Source organism: Microtus oregoni, unplaced genomic scaffold (genome assembly GCF_018167655.1).
Source record: "Microtus oregoni isolate MIOR12 unplaced genomic scaffold, Mior012 000000F_ref0000247, whole genome shotgun sequence".
In the NCBI taxonomy this organism is placed as follows: Eukaryota; Metazoa; Chordata; class Mammalia; order Rodentia; family Cricetidae; genus Microtus; species Microtus oregoni.
Genome location: NW_024543059.1, coordinates 12,707,393 through 12,731,064, shown reverse-complemented (window position 1 = coordinate 12,731,064; position 23,672 = coordinate 12,707,393). Strand labels below are relative to the sequence as shown.

Below are 23,672 nucleotides of genomic sequence, written 5' to 3'. Positions count from 1 at the left end.
CTGTGCATGTCTGCTTATGTGCAAAGGCTCCCTCAGAAGTCAGGAGAGGAGGGGCACTGGGGGTAATTGTTACTTTTTTTAATTGAACACCTACCAAAATTAAGTCATCTATTAGAGTGATGGAAACAAGATAAATAAGGCTCATAACTTCCTCTAAGTCGATAGCAATCAATAACTACTATACATAGTCTATATGTATTACATATGTGTATACATATATACATATGGTCTTGTTTGATACCACAACCAAACCTTCCAACAACTATAAGCTGCTGCAGAGGGAATTTATTGAGAAATGCATTAGACCTACCTACATTCTGGTTAAGAGATGTTCTGAATCTAATGACATGGCTCTGAATCTCATTTTCTGTGTTTAATAGCTGTGACCTTAGGAAAGCTCGACTTTTCTAAAAATATCTATGTCCATGTCATTTGCGTGATCTGGCTGTTTGGGGTCAGCCTAGCTTTCTCAGCACCATTTGATGTCTGTCAGTGTGTTCCTTTTATACGGCAGCTGTAGCAAGAGACTACAAACTTCCAGGCTGAAGACACCACTAGTTGATTATAATACAGATCAATAGGACCCTCAGTGGAGTGTGGCTGACCTGACTGACTGCTCTATCTGGAGGATCAAAGGTCAGGTGAAGGTGTTGTTGAGGGTGAATCCCTGTCTTGGGGCTCTGGGATTTCATCCCCTTCCTGTTGTTGGCAGAATTCAGCTCCTCATTGCAGAACTCAAGGGCCCACTTGCTTGTTAGCGTCAGCTGGAGGAGACTCCCTGATCTTCCAGGCTACCTGCGTTTCTTGGCTCACGGAGCCTTTCTTTCACACTCATCGGGGGAAGATGGTGCCCCTCATCGTGTCCTTAGGCCTTGTCACCCCTCCTCTGTTCTGGTTTTCAGTTCTAAGCACCTCGCTGCTTTTCTGGTCTGCAGGACTCACTGCACAGGATTGGTCTATCTGGATAAGCATCCTCTTTTAAGGCCGTCTGACTTGAAAACTTAATCAAATCTGCAAAACCCCATCACACCGGTACTTATGTTACAATCCTGGGATGCGGACTGTAACATAAGGAGTCCAATCAGAGGATGAGAATCTTGAGGCAACACCTTTGGAAATCCCGCCATCACACACGGATGGCACAAAGACACAGGATTAAAGATGAAACCCCAGGGAGCCACCAACTCAGACTCGGGTTTTAAGGCCCTCAAATATTACATCTAAACACCATAACATTCCTGTTCTCATTTGGCATTCCTTCTGCACTTAAGGCTGCTGGAATCCAGTGTGAGGTCCAAAGTTAACAAAATTCCAGACGAGAAGGAGAGCAGGACCAGCATCGCCCTCCCAGCCCAGGCAGCAACTTTTCCAGTCTGTGCCTACTTCTTTGAGCATCAATCGCATCTTTTTTCAGAAAATATATTCTTTTCTTGTATCAATACATCCTGGCCGCAGTTTCCCCTCCCACCACTCCTCCGAAGTCCCCCACACCTACCCTCATCCCCCAGATCTCCCCCTTCAGAAAAGAGCAGATCTCCAAGAGACAACAGCCAAGCATGACAAGACAAGGTACAGTCAGACAAGGCAAAAAGCCAACACTTTGTAGCCAGACAAGGTAACCCAAGAGGAGTCCCAACTGATGATAAAGGAATTAGAGATACACCTGCTCCCACTGTTAGGAGTGCCCACGGAACACCAAGATACTAGCCATAACGTATATGCAGAGGGCCTGCTGCAGACCCCTTGATGCCGCTTGAGCCCTTGTGAGCTCATATGTGTCCTGATTAGTTGATTCAGTGGGTCATGTTCTCCATCTCCTCTGATTCCTGTCATCTTTCCGTCCACTATCTCTAGGGGGAGAGACCCCATGGAGACTTCCAGTTTATACTCTCTCTTCACTTAATATCTGACTATGGATCTTTGCATTTGCTGCCAGAGGAAGCCTCTCTGGTGGTAACTGGACAAGGCACAGATCTATGAGTATAACATCATTGAAAACCATTTCATTGTGTGTGTGTGTGTGTGTGTGTGTGTGTGTGTGTGTGTGTGTTTCATTTTGGCCAGTAGTGTTTGGTTCTACCCTAGGTCACTGGACTCTCCAGTCTCTGGTTCCTGGACATCCAGGCAGTGTAGGGCATGGGCTCCCACTTGTAATATGGGCCTCAGGTTAAACCAGACGTTGCTTGGCCAATCCCACAAGTTCAAGGCCACCATTTCCCCAGCACATCTTGCAGGCAGAACAGATTATTGGGCAAGGGTTCTGTGGTGGGTATCGTTTTCTCTTTTGGAAGCCTGCCAATACCTCCCCATGCCAAAGAGACTAGAATGGAAGGGTGCAGGTTCATTGTAGGCACCAGCTCAACCTCTCTATGTTCAGTGAGCAATATGGTTGCTGTCCTTGGCAGTGGAACCCTGCTGTCAGTTTTTGGGAGCAGCCCTCTGTCCTAGCAACATCCTGGGTTCTTTAGGGATCTCCACGGGAACCCCTTGGCCAACAACTCAACCAAATTCAGCGCAATCCCATCACGGGCAACCTAGCCTGGCTGCAAACAATGGCCAGTTCAGACTCCATGGCCTCCATTACTAGCAATCCTCACTAGGGCCACCCTCATGGATTCCAGGAAGTTCCCACTGCATGAGGTCTCCACCCTCCCCACACCTACATGTATGCCCTCTAATTCCAGCTGTCTCTTCCTGCTCTCTTTCTTAAAAAAAAGTAACACAAAACAAAGCATAAGCAAAACTCTCGGGTCTGGTGCAATGCTTCACTCCAAGTATCAATCTGTAATTTCTGCGTGTACATACGACATTTCTAAATCAATCAGGTGTTTCTGAAGACACACAGCAGATTCCCTAAGAGACTCGAATGGTCAACTTGGTAGAGTGGATGGAACAAGCAGTGCCGGACTCCTAAGGCTTAGCAGAGTCCTGGGCTACAAGATGGAGCACAGAGTGACCACCTCCTAGGAGGGAGGAGTGACTGAGAATTTGAAAGAGCCACCAGGCTCTTGAACCATGCCTTCTCCCTGCTACAAGGCACTTTGGGCATGCCATTTTAATAGTGGTGAGATGATTTCTGCAGAAAGCCATTCCGTGTTCTCCCCCTTCGGAGCACTTTAGGAGGAGAGAGATCCCTCAAACCAGCTGCCTCGTTCAGTCCCAGGCACCATTGAGGCACCCTTCACTTTTAAGAATCAAGGGAAATTGCTCTGAGTTTCAATAGCCCAGCAAAAATGTGAATACTTATCAAGATGTGGTTGAAGCAATGTCTTCAGGTCTTCCGTCATCCTCTGTGCCACCGTCTCCTTTGCAGACCACTTCCCCACCGATTTGCCCAACTTAAAATCCCTTCCGTTCCCAGAGTGAGGCAATTTCACTGGCTCCTGCCCCATAGCATCATACATAAACTGACGAAGTGCCCCATGGACCAAAGCCTTTGCTGCCCCACGGTTTCTCATGCATATGCCATACAAATGCAATCAGCCCTTTCCAATTAGCTGTGCCTTCCCCAGCTCCTGATGTGTGCTCCAAACACTAAATGGTATTTGTCTCACCATTCTGTGGCCCTGTTCCTAAAGGAGTTGCCTTTGTCATATTTGTTTTTGTTCCCAAGGTGTCCCTCAGCCTCATGTCACTTGGTTGAAGAGAGGAGGATCTCTGAGTGATAATGTTTCCTTGCTTTTCAATGGATCCCTGTTGTTGCAGAGTGTTTCCCTTGAGAACGAAGGAGCCTACCTTTGCACAGCCACCAATGCTCTTGGGAAAGCCGTGTCAACCTCTGTGCTCCACCTGCTGGGTGAGTGTCCCATTCTCGTTGTTCCTGGTGTGCCCTTCATATGTAAAACGCAGGGCCAAGACGCGTGGGCATTGGAGTCAAAGTGTGAATGACACGGGTGTTTCACGGTTCTTACCCCTGCCACCACTGCCTACTTCTAACAAGTCCCTTCTAACACCCTGTCACACCAGTCCTCAGAAGGTGGTGACCATGAAGCTGCTCTTCTTCTCAGGCAGCATGCCTTTTTCTGCCCACAATTAAGACTTTACATGTCCTGCTTCTATGACTGATTAACTCTCAACCCTGATCGTATGTGGGTGCTGGACTGAGGACTGTTTTAGTCAAGATGATTTCTGGTCCTATGAAATGTGCGCGCACACACACACACACACACACACACACACACACACACACACACAGAGGCACACTTGGACAGGCAGACTTGGACACACACCCATAAAGGCACACACCCACCTACTTCCAGACCTGTGTGAGCCAAAGCATCCAAGCACACGCAGCGTTCTGTTAGAAAAAGTTCTCTTCACAGCTGTCTTCAAGAACACTCAGCCGAATGGGAAGTTGATGGCTTTCGCTTGGTGAGATATGTTACACATTGTTTTCTCAGAACGAAGAGGACTGGGCAGTAAGACTGTATTTCCTAAGGCTCAGAAAAAGCGTGTTCTCCAGGCATCCGATGGCAGAGCAAACAGCGACAACTCAGCTGGAGAGCCCCTGCCTCAAGGTTTGGAAATTTGACTGTTTGCAGGCTTTCCTTTCTGGGGCGTGTATTTTTTGCTGGGTGACTCTGATTTTCTCTTTGCAGTCTGTTTCTGATCGTTTGCTCAAGCTTTTTCCTTGCTCCCCAGCTTTTGGTAGTTCAACCTATTCCTTTCCCAGTGGAACAGGTTTTGCAGTGAGGCAGCTCACAGAGCTCATATCATTAATACACGTCATTATTTGTGATGATGGCGATATTGATTTTCCAGCTTCCAAACTATCATTGCCTGAATAGATAGAAGGAAGGACCAATAGAAGGAAGTTCTCCATGAGTGGTTGGGATCAGTTCTTTCATTTTCTAATTCACACACAAATTTCCCATACATCCCAACTTCTCATACACTGCTCCGTGATCCAAGGAACCTACACCAGGTGTTCCAAGCTTGTAACCCACTTCAGAAGGCCAAGGGAAGTAAGGTAGAGGTAAGAAAATCAGAAAGGACAGTCAGGAAAACCGATGACGCTCTCAGCTCCTGGTTTCTCAAAAGTAGGTTATGATGGCCCAGGGACAAACCAAAACTACTCTCAAGCCACGTGTTTTGCTATGTGGACTAGTTAGAGCTATGATGTCCTTTGGGGATTTGAAATTCTGAGGGGTTCCTCATGGCTGAACCACGTATCATGTAGGACATAATCTTGTATATAGGGGGTCTAGAAGATATAGTTTCTATGAGCCATACTTCCTGATATTCAAGGGAGAGGATAGGAGGGGTAAATGGTGTTAAGCTGTCCATCAACACTACACCACGTTACTGATAACGTCACTACTTAAGACAGTCATTTAGATGTAATACTCTCATTATTACAGTTAATTATCTATTCATTTGGCATTCAGTGATAAGTGCTGAGCACTTGATTTTTTTAGGGCTGCTGCCCTACAGTCTTGGTTTTTGAAAAGTTTGCAGTCCAAGAGGGAGACACGCATATGGACATTTCTTCTGGGGCAGTGTAGAAGATACCATGAGAAAAACATAGCCACAGTGCAAGGGCATTGCTGAAGAAGAGGCCCAGCTTCTTTCTGGAAGAGTCAACTAGGTTTTCGTGTACATCATGACATGTGTTCTGAGAAGAGAAAGAAGGACCCTCTGATAAGAGAAGGTAGAATGTGAGAAAACATTTAGATATTGCATGTGTCATGGGCAAAAAGACCGTAAGAATTCCTGCGGCAAATAAAACATCAGCTGTTCATGAAACCAATGCTACTGGAAGGCCAGGCCTTTGCTGTAGATGACACTTAGCACCTTGTACCCAGACTTGTACCTACGCAGAAATGTATACAAATACTTAAATGTACCTGCTTCAAAGTGTGTCAGCCCTTCAGTGATAAATAAGGCTATTATTTTTTAGAGAATTATTTGTTCATCAATGTTGCTTCAACTTAGATATGGCATACCCTGTCCTCACGTTGAACAGGACAGCATGCATGATTTTGGCCTTCCGGTAGGAAAGATGAACAGGAAATAAGTAAACAAATGTGTGTTTATTTTTCCATAGCTAAGCACTAAGGAGGAAATGATCAGATCGATAGTTATGTAATGTTTGGTAGTGACTGCTTTAGGGAAGGTAGTCAGGACAGGCCTTCTGGGGAGGAGGTAGGTGAGCCTGGACCTAATGGAGGAGGTGGAGCCCTCTGTGCAGCAGGGTGAGAAAGCGGTATTCCCAGAGGAGGATTAATCAGCGCAAACTACACATGGAAAGTAGTGTGGTGTGCTTAAGGAAGAAAACGAGCATGCGTGTACCGAGGGTACAGGAGGGGAAGGGAGTTGCTAAGAACCAACCACCCAGGCCTTCAAGGGTGAAGTTAAAATGTCAAGAGTTAGCAACGCGTTTCATATGGGTGTGTCAGGCTGCGATGTACTTTGCAAACACAACTGGAAAAACATTGGCAGAGCCTATTTCCTCATTCTAACAACCTCCCACCTGAGTGATTTCCGTCTGTCTTTAGCGGGACTATTTTTTTTATTGTGTTTTCTTTGAATTTTTTTTAAATTTATTTATTTATTTATTAAAGATTACTGCCTCCTCCCCGCCACCGCCTCCCATTTCCCTCCCCCTCCCCCATCAAGTCCCCCTCCCTCATCAACTCGAAGAGCAATCAGGTTCCCTGACCTGTGGGAAGTCCAAGGACCACCCACCTCCATCCAGGTCTAGTAAGGTGAGCATCCAAACTGCCTAGGCTCCCCCAAAGCTGGTTTTTGATCCTAGCAGGACTATTTCTGATGAAGAACAGAGGCCACCATTCCCTCACTACCAAACAGTACACAAAACTCCTGACAGACTCTTTATTAAAAGCGACATACAAGTGTGCTGTGTGGCTCCGTTCCAGGGGAGACCTGGACAAATGTCTGCTCACCACAGATAGGGAACTGACAGAGACCAAAGTAAGGATGACAACGAAGTGGAGCTTGGTGAGCCAGAGTTAACTTACAGGAGTATGGGAGAGGCCTACTGCAGGGATAGGAATGACTCAAAGGGACCTGCAGCACTGAAACCCGTCATCCCCCAGTAGGGTGACTGCTTGTGACATCTGGGACCTGGGAGTTCACTGCGGGACTTTCGGGCAGCCCAACAGTCTGAGTATCTCTTCAGGCAGCCTGACTGATATGAGCCTCCTCAGCAGGTCTTACTGCTAATATAGACTTGGGGAAGGAGGAGTTCTGCGCATCTCATTGGTTTCAGTGCCTTAAGTCGCTTTAGGAGCTCTTGGGTCTCACTGAGCCTTGGAGGAAATTGCTACACAAAGAGGCACTGGGAAAATGCAGATCAAAACCAGGCAATGCATATTCATGCCTACTAGAATAGCTGAAAGCAAAACCATGAACTAAATTCCAGTGAGTGATCTTTCAACTAAAGCTTCCCTCTGATGGTGAGCTGAGACCACACTGGAAGACTGTTGGCCACTTTATAGTTACACATACACCCATCCTCGATCCAGAAATTCTTCTCACTGGTATTCATTCAAACAGAGCGAAAACATGCTCACAAAAAAAGGTTTGAGAGCTGTCAATGATAGCTGTTGACAGCAGACTATGGTGTATTAGTTAGCAATAAAGGAAGATGCACTGTTGATACTCCCAACGACATGAGTGGATCCCCAAACACAGTATACTAAGCAAAGGAAGCTAAATACAGAAGCCCAGGAAGAAGCAAAGTCAAGTTATACTGATGGTTTTTTTTTTTTAATGTGGTCACCTGAGAGGGGAAGGGGCTGATTGGAAAAACGGCACAATGAAAGTTTTGGGATGTTAAAAGACATTCTTCACCTGCTGTGGATCACAGAAGAAGAGTTTAGGTAATTGTGAGGCTCATAAAATTGAGATCTCAGCACTTTCTATTACATAAATTATACCTTCAATAAATGCCCAGTCGTTTTAAAGAAAGGCACATGCACCCTGTCTTGCACTGGTACCCGGAGTTAGGCACATGCGGGTTCCAGTCTCCCTGACACATAGCAGACACCGGGCAACTTACTTAGCCTCTTTCAGTCTCTCCACCCCTGGAAATAAAAGTAAAGTTAGCGGCTTCATGACAGAACATGGAAGAGTCAATAAAAACTAATTGTTAGTGTTTAACCCACTACCTGCTCACCCTGGAGCGTCTCAGTCCACAACCACAATGAAAAACAAGCCGTTTTTAACTAAACTGTGATCTGAAAGTCCAGCTGAGGTGTGGTTTATGGTTCTGCTCTGCAAAAGATGCCACGTGCAGTTTAAGGTGAAAACTCAAAACCCAGAATAGAAAAGAGTAAGTTTGGAAGCCATTCCGTTCTGTGAGAGATCATGTGGACACAGCTGGTAGCGATCAATTATTCACCATCATTGCAGGGAAATTTGGCATTCTCTGTGGCCTTCCACAAACCTGTCATCATCGCGTCCTACCTCATCGTCTACCGCGCGTGTCAGCGAGGAAGCGTAACACAAAAGCTGTGCTTCCTGGGGGCTCTTGGCTTCTCCTCCTCTAAAGGAAACCCCATTCTTACCTTTCCAGTTGTCTCCAGAGCAAATCATTTATGCAGTTTTAGGGCTGATGTGATGTTTGGGTGAAGAATTCATGGAAAAGTAAGGGTGGGGCTCAAATGCATCTCACCTTACTGCTTAACCCCGGGTCCCTGGTTTTTCTGATAAATTATCTTCAATCTCCGCCTGATCTGCTTTTGGAAAATGGATGGCGTTAGGGCATCCCCTGCAGAGGCCTTCCTCCCTGTCCTCTTGGCTCTGCTCAGAGAACGCTGGGGAAGCACTGGCCTCCCGATACCTCCTTCCTTTCTCCTGGGTTTTTCTGGTAGACCTAGCTGGCTATCTCCCAGGCTGAGCTCCAAGGGAGCCCGTGCTGGCCGCCATTTCCTGTCAGCAGGTACAGTAGAAACTCAAGAGAAAGTAAGCCTCCCCTGTGCAATGGCCTTTTCTGTGTGGGCTGCCTAAAATGCAGGGAGGTAGCTAAGCCCAGAATGGTTCATGGTGTTCTTTTGACCTGTCGCCTCCAGCGCATCATCCTTTCTTATTTGGGATTGTTGGTGACATTTCATTTCCTTTTCTGCAGAGCCTTTTTGGGAACCTGGTAACTGGACGCATTGTTCTGCCACCTGTGGCCCCTTGGGGGTCCGCCTTCAGAGGCCACGGTGTGTGATGACCAGTGGGCAGGAAGCGAGTGAAGCCCTCTGTGGGGCTCACAGGAAGCCGCTGACTGAGTTTCAGTCCTGTAACACCCAGGATTGCCCAGCAAGGTATGTATGTTTAGTCACTGTCTTACCAGTACACTAGATTTTACTGGTTTTGAAAGACACAATAGGGACTGGAGAGCCAGCTCCATGGTTAAGAACATTGGCTGGTCTTCCAGAGGACCCAGGTTCAAGTTCCAGAATCCCCATGGCAGCTTACAACCATCTGTAAGTCCAGTTCCAGGGAAACTGACACCCTCTTCTGGCCTCTGTAAGCACCAAGCACACACATAGTGAACTGACATACATGTAGGTACAACACCCATACACATAAAATAATATAAAAAATTATTTTTAAGAAGGCACAGTAATTTGTATTGGGTAATAATAGCTCAGTAGCTATACTCAGAGAAAGGGTTAATGTGAAATAAATGACTGAGTGTCACATAGCCCATCAGAGATTTAATCCAATGACACAAAAGTAAATAATAAAAAACAACTAACAAACGAAGAGGTGTTTTTGCATTTTTGAGTTCAGATCTGTGAGGCAGGAATGATTTTTCAGCCCTAATTTTCTGATTAAAAGATGGCTAGTCAGGGCTAGAGAGAGGACTCAGTAGTTAAGAGGCTTGTTGCTCTTGCAGAGAACCTCAGTGCTCAGCAACAATGTCCATGGGCTCACAACTGCCTGTAACTCCAGTTCCAGGAGGTCCAGTGCCCTCGTCTGCACCCATAGCATACACACACACACAAACACACACACACGCATGCGCGCATGAACTCACGCATGCACACACACATGTAAACCCATGAACACAGACATAGTCATGTAGACACACACATACACACTACTAAAAATGATAGATTGTTTTAAATAAGAGACCCCTACTGGTGCACAGCTCCATTTCCTATAGAAATGTCCACACCGCAGGCAGTTGCCCATGCCTCAGAAGTCTGTGAGAAGCAGAGTTGCTGTGTCAGACACAACAGCTCCTTTGAGGCATGTCAATGTTGCAGACATTCTACCTGTCATGTCTTTTAGTAACTACTGTCATTCCTAAATGGAATACATCATACTAAGGGTCACTCTGGCGAAAGCATAAATCTCACGCTGCGAAGCCACAGGGAAGTGTGTGCACTGACAGTTGGTGCACGGTGGCAATTCTCTATTAAACCTTGTAGGGGGCACACTCATCACTACATTGGTTCCCTCCACCTAGGGACACTGCTGTTCCCTGAGGGGAGGGGAGGAGGAAGACTAGAAGTCACCTATGCTGCACCCTTGCCTGGAGAGGCATGTGACTCCCCAGACCCCACCATAGTGTTAAGATCAACAAATGAGCCTTCACGTGACAACCCTTTCTAAGGCCCTGTAGCTTTTGTTCCTAGGTGGTTTACGAGTGTGTGGTCCGAGTGTTCTGTGTCTTGCGGCGAAGGATTTCACAGTCGGCAAGTGACATGCACCCAGACAAAAGCCAATGGGACTGTACAGGCGGTGTCCCCAAGGGCGTGTGCTCCCAAAGAGAGGCCTCTGGGGAGAAAATCATGTACACTCCGTCCGTGCACTCAACAGGCCATCGGCCCGGGAAACCAGGTAACCTTAGGTGTTGGCAGTGTTATCTGTAATCACCTCTTTGTTACTCATGAACTTTAGAATTGTTTGAGAACATCTAACTTGAATTTCAAGCAACAGTGTACCACTGGGGCAGGAATCGACATGAAATCCGGAGTCTGATTACTGCACAGAACCAGATCAATTGATCGGTGACTTAAAGTTCAAGGGCAGTTTTGAAGAAACTAAACAGCATAAAACCACAAAATGTTTTTTGAAGGAAATTGAAGAAAATCTAAAGAAATAGAAAGATTTCCTGTGTTTGTGACTGGCATGATACTAATATCACTCTCCAAATTTATCTAAAGAGTCACAGCAGCCTCTCCCAGAAATTGGCAAGCTGAATCCAATCTAAAATCTGTGTGGACCTAAAAATAATCAACAATATCCAAAACAAGTCTTCTGAAATAGAGTAAGTCGGAGGGTCCACCCTTCTGATTGCAAAACTTTCTACAGCACAGGGCTGTTCTACCACGGGACAGACATACATCTCTGGAACAGAACGGAATCCAGAACTTGTAGTAAGGAGGCCACTAGTTTGTTCCTGGTGACTTAGCCCCAAAGTAATCACACAGAAACTGTATTATTTAAATCACTGCTTGGCCCATTAACTCTAGTTTCCTATTGGCTAATTTAACCCATTTCTATTAATCTGTTTATCACCATATGGTTGTGGCTTACTGGCTAAAGTTCTGGCATCCTCTGGCAACTCCATGGCTTCTCCCTGACTCCACCTTCCTTCTCCCAGAATTCAGTTTAGTTTTTCCCCACCTACCTAAGTTCTGCCCTATCAACAGACCAAGGCAATTTCTTTATTAACCAATGGTATTCACAGCATACAGAGGGGAATTCCACATCAAGAACTAAAGCATTTGAATCTTGGTCAGATAGACAAAACCATCCATTGAAGAAAGGAATATTATTCTGTGATGATTAATCTCAGTTGCCAACATGCTGGGCTTAAGAAAGCCCCCCTCCCGGTACTTGGGGGTATATCAGTGATAAAGTTTCCAGAGATTAATCAGAGGGGTGAGGCTTCTCCTGAATGTGTGCAACTTCCTCCTATGGGCTGGGGTCCCAGAATGGGTACAAAAAGAAAAGGGAGAAAGCCAGCTTAGATCAGGCATCCTCCCTGATTCCTGATCCTCTGAGAGCTGACCCCATTCCTGCTGCCACTGCTGCTTGCTCTTGACACCTGCCATCCCTAGCCAGAAGGACTGCATCCCCTGGACCATGAGGCAAAATAATTCTTTCCGCCCTTGGGTTGTATCCTGTCAGCAGCTGATCTGGGGATCACCACAGGAAATGGCACCCTTTTAACAAATGCTTCAGGGCAACTGTGCAGCCACAGAAAAGCATGAAGTCATGCTCCTTACTTACAGGAAGTACAGACACCGTGAAATCCATCAAAGACTCTTAGGAGCCAACCCTGTAAAATGTTTAGAAGAAAAAGGTAGGCATCATTCTTTACACTGTAGGAAATGGCATTTTACATAGAACACCAAATAAATAGATGGAACAAAAATGAATACCTTGAATAATATCAAAATTGTTGATAATTTTATGGCAGGTGAATTAAAGCCCAATAAAGTATTGCTATAACATAACAAGAGTGTATGAGAGATATTGGCTAAGTAAAGTAAGAAAAATAAAGAAAATCAAAGGGTACACTTAGAGTATATACTAAAGAATTCTGACGGGGGCTGGAGAGATGGCTCAGCGGTTAAGAGCATTGCCTGCTCTTCCAAAGGTCCTGAGTTCAATTCCCAGCAACCACATGGTGGCTCACAACCATCTGTAATGGTGCCCTCTTCTGGCCTTCAGGCATACACACAGAAAGAATATTGCATAAATCAATAAATAAATAAATATAAAATAAAAAAAAAAGAATTCTGACCTGACCAGAGAGCTCATTCTAACAGTAATAAAAATATAACGGACTTTTCCATGCATGATATGATTATGAGAAAAATGTAATGGGTGTCACAGATGTTCACAATTCAAGGGCTGCAAATCAAGCTTGAGTTGTTTCTCCTGCAGCTACACTTGCATTAGCATAGGTACCTCCATCTTTGCTCAGAGCGAATAAAAAACAAAACACACGTGCACAAAAACCCCAAAACAAATCAAACATGGGCTTCACTATTTGTTTTAAATATAGCTGTTTCCATACTTAAACTTAATCAAGGCAGAGTTTATCCCATCCTTTGCCCTTCATCCCAAGGAGGTCTGGGCTTCAGGGATAAAGGGTGGGAGGAGGGTAGGTCTGTCTGCAGAGCTGTCCTTGGACCCCTTCTAACTTCAGTCCAGATCTCAGTACCTACGGTGCCTGAGCCTGCAGGGCGTGTGAAACACTGCACTGTGCTTCTGTTCTAGTGTCCCGGACGCTGCATGGGCCACACCATGAGGATGCAGCAACACCACACACCCTGTGCCCACAATGGCTCCAGCTCCGACTGTGAGGACAGAAGGAGGTACTGACCCTAGCCTAGTGCGGCATGCACCTTCCCTCGCGCCTCCAGGGACCAGCACTGCCTGCTGTGAGATTATTCCTACTTTCTGCCACTTCTCATAATTGAAAATTCATATTCAATTATGATTTATTCAATATCATCCTTGATGGTATACATTATACTGATATGTCCAATAAGCACTACTCACAATGACAGCAATTTGGATGTTGAATAACAAGAGAAACTCTAAAGGGAAAATGTGGCACCTCAAATAGATTTATAAACACATACACATATATGTATATATGTGCATTGTGCATGTATATGTGTATATATACACTTATATACATATATGTGCTACATATATGACTTATGTGCCATATATGTTTTGTATGTGATTTGGCATGTATGTGTATATATAATGTGGCGTATATACATGTGTTATGTATGTATGTATGTATATCTGCTCAAGCCTAATATTTCACTTGGGTTTACAGCTTACATTTTCCCATTTTCCAATGAATGATTTATTCCTATTTAGAAGCTGTGCTGATTTGGATATTAGTATAAATATTTAGCAGAGACTAAAAATAACCTTTTTAGTTTTTAAGGGACTGTTTGCTTTTCTCTTGCACGAAAGTCTGCGTGGACAGGTGATAGAGTAGAACTTGACTCACGAGAGCACCTGGAGGGCCAGACTCCATCTGCTGATTCTCCTACCCTAGAAGACAAACTCCCAGCAATCAGCAAGCATGAGGGAATCTGCAAGTTATACAACTGCAGGGGATTTTTATTCCATTGTTCTTTCGTTGTGTGACCTTGGACTAGCTACCTGTCTACGTCTGCAAACAGAATGCCATCATGCATGTGATCCTGAAGTTAAGCTGTTCCAATGTGAGCATAGGATCAGCACCTAAGCAGTCCTGGTCATAGCAAACACTCCATATCTAATTATTTTTTACTGCTCCACATCCTGAGCCCTGCTGAAGAAAGTGGAATGACCTTGACTATTGGCTTGGCTACTCTTGTGAGCCTGCAGTCTGGTTTGGCAGCGTTGAGCCAGCAGTATTTCCTATTTCCACAAGGTGCTTTCAAGCCAGAATCATTCTCCTCAAATGGAAAATGTTTGTAGCAGCTGCCCCCATTCTCAGCAGACAACTCAGTTTCCTACTTTCCTGAGAAGATAGAGACCACACACAGATGTGCCCCATCCCAGATGTTTCCCTCTGCAGTTATAAAGACATGTTTACAACACAAAAGCACATATGGAGGGAGCCTTTTATTTTAACATACTATACATATTTTTCTGAAACTTGGTTTTGTATTTAAGAATATATTATAAACATGCTCTATCTCAGCACACATTGGCTTTATGTAAGTATGATATTTAATATTCCATTATGTCCATGATGGTATATTGTTTCAATCTATGCTCTTGCAAACAGACGCTGCAATAAACATCTCAGAATGTGTGTGTCTGTATGCTCAGTTGCATTTTGATGGCATAGATATTTAGAAATCAAAGTGAATTCATAAGTATACTTCCAAATTACCATCAAACTATCAAAACAATATGAGTTATCTGCATTTTTATTAACATTAGATAGGTTTTTAACATTTTAATATTTAAGTAAATATGATAGGGTTTTTTCCTATAACCCTTTATATGCATTTTTGATTCCTTGTGCCCTTTTTCTTGAATTCACCTTCGTGTGTGTGTGTGTGTGTGTGTGTGTGTGTGTGTGTTGTTTTCTCCACCATCACCCTTGACCAAAGCATCATCATCTCTTACCTGGTCCAGCCTCACAGCCATTCTGTTGGTCTCCCTTTCTCCATCCTTCTTTGTTCCAGGACAGTCTCCAGTCCCAATGCAAACCTAGTCAGCTACTACTTGACGTGCTCCTAGGACAAAGGCTAATCAAAGTGTTTAATGTGGGGTTACACTCTCAACTCTACTGATGGAGGAAGGTCATTGGCTAATAAAGGAACTGCCCTGGCCCATTTTATTGGTTAGGACATAGGTAGGTGGAGTAAACAGAACAGAACGCTGGGAGGAAGAGGAAGTGAGGACAGAGACTCGACAGCTCTGCTCTCGGGGCAGACGCCTCAGAGAGACGCCATGCCCCGCTCCCGGGATGAAGCTCCGACCCAGGATGGACATAGGCTAGAATCTTCCTGGTAAGCGCACCTTGGGGTGCCATACACAGATGATTAGAAATGGGCTAAATTAATATGTGAGAATTAGCCTAGAAGAGAATGGGCCAAGCAGTGTTTAAATGAATACAGTTTGTGTGTTGCTATTTCGGGGCATAAGCTAAGCTAGCCGAGCAGGCAGCCAGGGTGCTGGGGACGCAGCCCTGCCGCCCCTATTACTACACTCTACTTCCACCTTCTTCACTGAATTCTCTTCTCTCTCTCTCTCTCTCTCTCTCTCTCTCTCTCTCTATTATATTTATACACTCCTCTTCCTTCTCTTTCTTTCATATAGATGATATAGTAAAATCATATATATATATATGTATGTATGTATGTATGTATCTATCTATCTATCTATCTATCTATCTATCTATCTTGGATTGACCTTACAGATTCAGTCAAAAGCAGCAAAAACAAGAGGCGGAAAAGGGGGCATGGAAGGTGGCTCTAAATCTGATCAAATAGGATCTTACACAAGGGATATGGAAGTGAAACGAAAGAGTAGAACTGATTAGAACAGGAAAGGAAAATATTCCAGAGCAGTTCTTATGTGACGGTGTCAAATGCCTTCCATTTGCTTTGTATGGCTTTGCTTGCTTAGACTGGCTAGCCTGTGCCATAGCCTGGTCTTCTTCAGGGCTCTTACTTTCCTTCATGTGTATAGTAGTTTGTGGATAGGGGACGAAGTTGATTAGAGAGAGCTGCCGAGAAGGGTTTCTCTGAAGTTTTAGAACCTCGTTTTCCCCGCAGATACCTTCTAGGGTGGTGTGCTTGCACTCTGTGGGTTTCAGGAAGGTGTGCATTAGAAGGTTCAGAAGGTGGCCTTAGATATCCCTTCTCAGTGTTTAGAGAGGAGCAGGCTGGAGCAGAGACACCCCCAGAGGTCATAGCAGGGGCTCAGTAGATGTGAGATGGTGTTTTACAGGCTATCCCATTGGGGGCCGGGATAGAGAGTTAGTGGTGGATGGGCTGTCTTCGGGTGCCTTCTGTAACCACAGGAAGACCAGGGTGTGTGGGCTCTGTTGAGTGGCATTGTAGAAGGCCTGGGGACCGTAGGAGTAGAAGTAGCCCAGGCTTGACTAGAAGAAATACAAGGACCTGTGGGTTCCTGAGGAAATGCTGAGGACGTACGTACGTTCTCAAAGTGATGATTTCCATCTTTGCCCGGGAGTCATGATATCCTGGGCAGTCTTTTTCAGGAGATTTACTGGCAGTTCATGTTGTTTTAAAGACATCCACTTCTGTCTGTTCTTTCCAGCTAGCCTGGTTTGGAGCCCACAGACAGCCCTTGAATGGATAGTTTCATCTGGCTGCTGTTGCAGGGATTATTTGAAGCAGGAGCAGAGTGAGAATTGAGGCAAGCTAGTAGGACAGTCACTTCCTGGTTCCTACTTCCATCATACACCCGTAAACACGTGAATCCACACTGGGTCTATTTTGTCGGCATCTACACAACCTCCATCTGACTTGGGTGTCCCCATCCCTAGACATTCTGTCCCTGCTCTGAAGATAGATGCCCTCAGCTAAACCAACTCTGGTCTTGGCTTTTCAGCCTCCAAGAGGTCCTGGGCTTTGGCTTCTATGTTGGTTAACAGCTCCCCGGCCTCTCATCCTTTGTCTGTAGGAAGGGTTTGTCTTTAAGGTGAGTTACTTAAGACTTCTCAGGCCAAAAACAAAAGCCAACTTGGAAGTCTCTGCAAAGAGAGCAAAGCCTTACTCTGAAGACGGGATCACCTAACAATTGTGAACATCCATTTACTAACCTCTCGAATCTATTCTTTAAGGATTTGTAGGAAGCTGACCTCTGCAGTGGGAGACAGCCAGGGAGTGTGCAGTCTGCTCTGTTGGTCAAAGTGACTCAACTTTGGGGCGTTAAGATTTATATCATCTGGAGAAAACAAAAGAAATTTACAGGACAATCCTCTCTGGCCCCTCTTATAACCAATCAGGTGGAATGTAGCGGTTCCCAGTTAAACCCTTTGATGGTGTCTCCGCCTACTGGTGAATCCAAGCATTGCGTCCCTCTTTGTATAACACTCCCCTTCACAAGTCAAGTTTCCACAAATGTCTCCTCCATTTTCTTGTACATCCTGGGATATTTCAACATTCCTTAGAAGAGATGCTGTATAAACTGTAATCTAGTCACAGGAATGACGAGAGAGTCCAGTGGGGATGCTGGCAGATCAGGGGGGACTGAACCTGGAGAGTGGAAAGTCAGCAGCTTTGGTTTTCTTCTCTCATCTGTGCAGCTTTTGGTGTTTGCTTTATTATTGATGTTTTCTAAACAGCCTTCGACCTCTCTGTCGAACAGTCTCTACGGGGAAGACACTGTTACCCCAAGCTCTGCTTCTTGTTCCACTTGTGATCTACCACTACATATGTGTGTGTGTGTGTATATACTATACCTATGCTATATGTACTATATATCCTACCTATATCATATATATGTATATATACCATATATATATATATATATATATATATATATATATACACACATACCCAACTTTTTTTAAAATTTTGGACCTTCTGTAGCTGTGTCAAAACTTGGCCCTTGAGTCCTCTGACTTCAGACTCCCGAGTAGCTGGAATTATGGACCTGTGTTTCCAGGCCCACCTGAGGTCTTGGTTTTTAGAGACCTTGTACTCGCCATCAGTGGCACATCCACCCCTTTTCTGGTGGCGAGGATCCCTTCGCAGTGACGTCACACCCTGTTGCTTTTCCTTGCTTACACGTGCGTGTGAGCACTCCCCACTGGCTTCCCACACACCAGCGCTCTCTCCTTGCCTCGACCTGTGGCATCTCGGCCACTTGCTGGCTCTCTCCATACCTCTTCAACCTCATTTTGGTACTGAGGGTACTTTTCACCTACTTCTACTTCATCTCCATGTCTTAACACATTGTCTTAAATGCTACGGCCCCTTTTCTAGAGGAAGTCTTCCTCTCTTTCTTTAATCAAACATCTTAGCCAGTCTCCAGAGCCTTCCTAGCATATCCAGCGATAATGTGGGCAGACGGCAGGGTTGTTCCCGACATTGGGGAACGGTCAGAATTCTCAGGTATCTACCCATCTTTACTACAGTCACATTGTCCTACTGTTCTGCTTATCCTGCCATGGACACTGCAAATCAGTTTTCCAAGGAAGCCCTGGGCGTGTGGAATTCATAGCAGGGCTTGACTGATGGTAGCAAAAAGTGACACCTTCTCTCATTTTATATTCTCTCTCTCTCTCTATCTCTATCTCATTCTCTCTCTCATTTCAGACCAGCCTTTCGGAGGAACTGCACCTCGGGGTCCTGTGAGGCATGTTGGCGTGTGGGGCCCTGGAAGCCCTGTACAGCAGTCTGCGGCAGGGGCTTCCAGTCTCGCAAAGTCGACTGCATCCACGTGGGGAGCTGCAAACCCGTGGCTGACAGACATTGTTTGCGGATGAAACCAGCGCCCTGGAGGCACTGTCTGGGGCCTTCCTGTGATAGTACGTACCCCTCCCAGGTATCGCCAGCTCCTCAGAAGCCTTGTAAAAACCCAGACAATGATATGCCTACCTCCCCCCACGTCACATAGGAGGAATGGGGGCGCAGGCAGCAGCACCGATCTTGGGACAGCCCCTTCACACACATTTTCCTTAGCAGTCTCCTCTAAGACTGAGCCCGTGGGCTTGTATAGGTGAGCGAATGCTCTGAAATTACATAGTGAATAAAATTCCTTGTAACTTTGCTAGGGGCAAGTATGAGGCTTTCTTAAGTTTTCCAAGTGGCCCATGGCCCTACAGAACATAAGCCCTGCTCTCAGCGATGAAAGAAGTGGGTCTGAGTCAGAGGACCCGTGGGGATCTCAGAGTGCCACGGGAAGCAGGTTGAGCAAGTGGAGAAGTGAGCCCACTGTGTTTCTGACACAAAATGCCAAGCAGTTGCCCCAGGCATACCTAGCTTCCTGCTCATTCCCTAGGGAACGGCATGCTATGGATGCTTTTCTCTTTTTTTTGCAGGAAACTGCACCGACACCACTCACTACTGCATGTTCGTAAAGCACCTTAACTTGTGTTCTCTGGCTCTCTACAAACAAAGGTGCTGCCAGTCATGCCGAGAAGGATAAAGTTGGCAAGGTTGGCATGCTGATGTGTTGAGAAAGGAAAACTATAGAGGCTTTTTCCCCCATGTCTCTGGTTCAAACCCTTCTTCAAGTTTCTAGAGTCTGTGGTCAAGCAGAGGTGGATTCAGAGACGGAATCCGCTACAGTTTTGTAAAGTTAGCGTTTCCGGTGGTTGTTTTTAATTCCGGTTCATACAAACAATGTATTCTAGGATTAGCAAAAATGCATCCGCAGCCATGTCCTTGCTCGTGGGAGCACATCATCCCCTGCTGTGATTTGAAGACCGGACGAAAGTGGTCCACACGGAAGACTCTGCAGCTGCGTGTTTCTCTCCAATTGCAGAGTGTCAGCACGCGTGGGTGACATTTACGATTTAAGGGCTCTGGCCAGTAGCTGTTCAGATGTTGGCATTAGTGGCATTTTTCTAGTTCCCTACGTTTATTACGTGAAGAAGAGGCAATCTCCCTTAACAGCTAATGAAACCAGCCGAGCCAAGGATTCACCGCAGAGGGCATCTCGTCCTCGCTCTTGGAGTATCCGTGGGGGAGAACACAGCGGACATGACTGCCATTCTTCTAACGACAGAAATCTGTCTGTGACCAAATGAGGCATCGAGATCAAAGGAGAAGAAAGGCTAAGCTTTTCTACTGATTTTGAAGTGTAGTCAAAGCTTTCTTTTCGGAGCTGTGAATGAAGCTTTGTCTGAGCACTGTTTTCTTGCACATAGAGATCAGAGCCTGATCAGATGTAATTTATGCATACAGTGATATTCCTGATGATTTTTATTTTGCAAAGATTATAAGAAAGTAATCTAAATTAGAAACATGATAGTTGAAGGAATTGTTTATAGTAAATGATTGTTTAATTGGAGGTGACTTTGTTGGTAAATCTGACTCCATTAGGATTGGGCTTGAAACAACAATTTGGGGGTTGGGACCTGGAGTTGAAATTTGGGTTGTGCATGGAAAGAATTCATCTTGGACCAACACTCGGATTCAGTTAAGTGAGAAAGGAAGTCACATTAGGGCTAAGACCAGAACTGATTTTAAGGTTTGGGCCAGTTTAGGATAGGGTTGGGTCTCTTGGGCCAATGCTGGTGTTCGTGACATTGAAGTTGATTTTGCTGCTAAAGAAGGCTCGGCATTCATATTAACTCCCAGCGCTGATTCAGCCAGGGGGACCTTTCCATACTATCTCACCAGTTACGGCTTTAGATGCTACAAACCCCAAACCAGTGGTCCTGCTTCTTTACTCAGTGTCCCCGACGGCTCGTACACGTACTGCCCACAGCCTCCTGGCACTCAACGCAACCTTTCCTGAGGCAGGTTGTGTTTGGACCTACCTCCTGACCAACATGTGAATAGCGCACTGTGCCTTTGGGTCTGCCTGTAGAGAAGCTCCCTGGGCCTCTCCGCCATCCTCTGAGCACAGGCCTCTTCCGTTCCAGCTTCAGCCTCACCGACACTGGGATGGACGCTGCTGTAGGTGGAGGGTTTGGTGGTCTGGAACGACAGGGCAAAGGAAAGCGTACCCCAGTCTGAGCTTTTAGTCACCAATCACATTTGATTGCTGAGCTTATTAAATTAAAAGAAAGATCGTTTGTAAAATACTCTGTATATATTTATTATATGACTCAAAGGTGCAATATTTTATTTTGTACAATATGTAATAAAGACATGGGACATATATTTTTCATATCTACAAAATTTCTTATTAAACTGCTTCACCTTTGTATTTAAGGTTAAAGTGAACCAACTTTCGGTTGTTATTGTACTTTCATCTTGTTAACATCAAACGGCATTCCTGTGTACTGTATTTTACTACTGTTTTTATAACATGAGAGATAATGTTTCCCTTTGGTGATCCTTAATTCAGAAATAAATTCACTTTGAGTATCCAGTGGCATCCTCAGGTGACTTCTCTGTGTTGTGCTTTTGCTAGACTTTGGAACTGTGATCCTGCCTGTCCCCTTACAGGACAGTAGCTCCCTTAGCGAGTTTGACATCCTCAATTGTCCTTTGTATGTTACAAGATTGAGAGATCATAGAAATCATAGAAATTCACCCCGATTCCACAGTCCAGTCCTTCATGTCTTCTAAATGGCGATAGTGAAGGTAGTGGAATCCCAGGATGGAGAGTGGGCGGGTAGAGAGGTAGTGCTACATCCATAGACAGCGGGCACACTAATGCTACTTTATTTATATATTTGAAAGACTTGTAGGATCACAGCAAACTTGAGAAAGTACTGATTTCCAACACACGCCTTGTCTGAAAACACGAGTAAACCTGCCTCACTAGCACTGCCCACTCTGCACCTCGGTATTTGCTGTAACTCCTGAATCTACACGGACACATCATAACTGAAAGTCTGTCGTTATTTATAGTGTTTCATTATTTAATAAATTGTTAGATTCAATTTTCTAATATTTTGCTGAGGATTTTTGTGTTTGTTCTTATGAGAAATCCCGATGTGTGGTTTTCTTGTAATGTTTCTCTGGTTTGGGTGTTATGGTGACGCTAGCTTCTTAGAATGAGTTGAGGCATGTTACCAAAAGCGTTTAAAGGTGTTCCAGCCTTTGAAAAAGAGTATATAGAATTGGAATAATTTCCTTCTTCAGTTTTTAGTAGAGTTGACTGGTGAACAAATCTGTGTCTACTGGTGTCTGCTTTTGAAGATGTTCAAGTTTGTTTTTTCCATCATCTAGATTGGCTTATTCAGATTGTCTGTTTCTTCTGGCATGAATGTTTGCTTCTTGTTTGCATGACTTCTGAAGAAAAGCTCAATGTAACTCTCATCTGTACTCCTCTATAGGTAAGATGGGCTTTTTCTTTCAGTATTTTTATCCTTAGCTTTTATTTTCAAAACTTGAAAATTATACATGTAAGTCTGTTTGGATTTATTTGGTTTGTTTTTTCAAGATTTACTTTTTGTGTGTGAACGTTTGCCTGCATGTGTGTCTTTGTACCACACGTGTACCTGATGCCTGTGGAGGCCAGCAGAGGCCACTATTCGCCAGGAACTGGAATTAAAGGTAGTTACGACAGCCGACAGCCGTATATGTGCTGGGAACCAAGCTGAATCCTTATGCCAGAGCAAGAAGTGCTCTTAACCACCAAGCCACCTCTTCAACACCAAGGTGAAGTTCAAGCTGACCTTGGAGTGTGGCCCTCCTGCCTCTGGCTCTTCGGCTATCCCTCCAGCCTGCACTACCACACCCAGCTATCGCTTTTCACCTGTCTTATCCTTGGTGTTGTCTGAGGATCTCCTGAGACTATTCATTTGGACACATTCTCAGCCATTACTCTTCTAGGTCTTTCTTCACCATTCTCTTCTTCCAGTGCCCACTATGTGGACATTGCCTCTTTTGCCTCCTCTGTGGTTACGTCACTGCTCTTGGGAATTCACTTCTAAAGGATTTTTCTTTGTTCTCAGTTCCATGGCTTTGAGGAGAGGTTGTCAAGCTGAGAGAGTCCTCAGCTGAATCCACTTGCCCACTTTCCTAATGAGCCCACCAAGGGCTTTCTTCATTTTTGTTAGTGCTTCTGTTTTGTTGTTTGTTTTTGTTTTTTAAAAAATTCCTAGTGTTTCCATCAGGTCCACAGGACACTTCATCTTCTCCTGCCCCCTCACCTCACAAAGGGCAAGCCCGCTGACTTGGTCCATAATTGCATCTAGGCCCAGCTCAACCTGGACTATAGGGAGATTTCTGATGCTTAAATAAAGGCAGAATTCCTCAGGAACTTGTGAACCAGTTCACATCTGCCAAAATGAGCCATTGTCCTTTACCTCTGACAGGGGCACACATTGACAAATACTTGTGGCTACATATCAAAGGCCACCCTGGCCTCCAATCTCCCCCAGTTCCTATTCACAAGTACTTGACATACATTTCAAAGCCCTTACCCTAACATCCTAGACTTTCTCACCTAAGATCCCTGCTCTCTTTATATCTCCTGCCTAGCCCTATTCCTGATATTCTCATTATTCTCTCTCTCTCTCTCTCTCTCTCTCTCTCTCTCTCTCTCTCTCTCATCATCCTGTTCTCCCCCTATTCTCCTCTCTCTTGCAGAAAGCCCTGGCCCTGTCCAGTCTGTCAGCCATGCTCAGC

At 45.1% G+C, this 23,672-nt stretch overlaps 1 protein-coding gene across 1 annotated transcript in view; it reads left to right on the top strand.

The window, feature by feature from the left end:
• Nucleotides 1–19,566, top strand: part of Adamtsl3 (ADAMTS like 3) — a 224,845-nt gene extending 205,279 nt beyond the window's left edge. The window contains exons 24-30 of the mRNA XM_041662229.1: nt 3,614–3,796; nt 4,401–4,517; nt 9,092–9,275; nt 10,599–10,803; nt 13,198–13,295; nt 18,735–18,946; nt 19,460–19,566. Of these exons, the coding sequence (XP_041518163.1) occupies nt 3,614–3,796; nt 4,401–4,517; nt 9,092–9,275; nt 10,599–10,803; nt 13,198–13,295; nt 18,735–18,946; nt 19,460–19,566 (1,106 nt within the window). The remainder of the gene's footprint in view (nt 1–3,613; nt 3,797–4,400; nt 4,518–9,091; nt 9,276–10,598; nt 10,804–13,197; nt 13,296–18,734; nt 18,947–19,459) is intronic.
• Nucleotides 19,567–23,672: the final 4,106 nt, after the last annotated feature.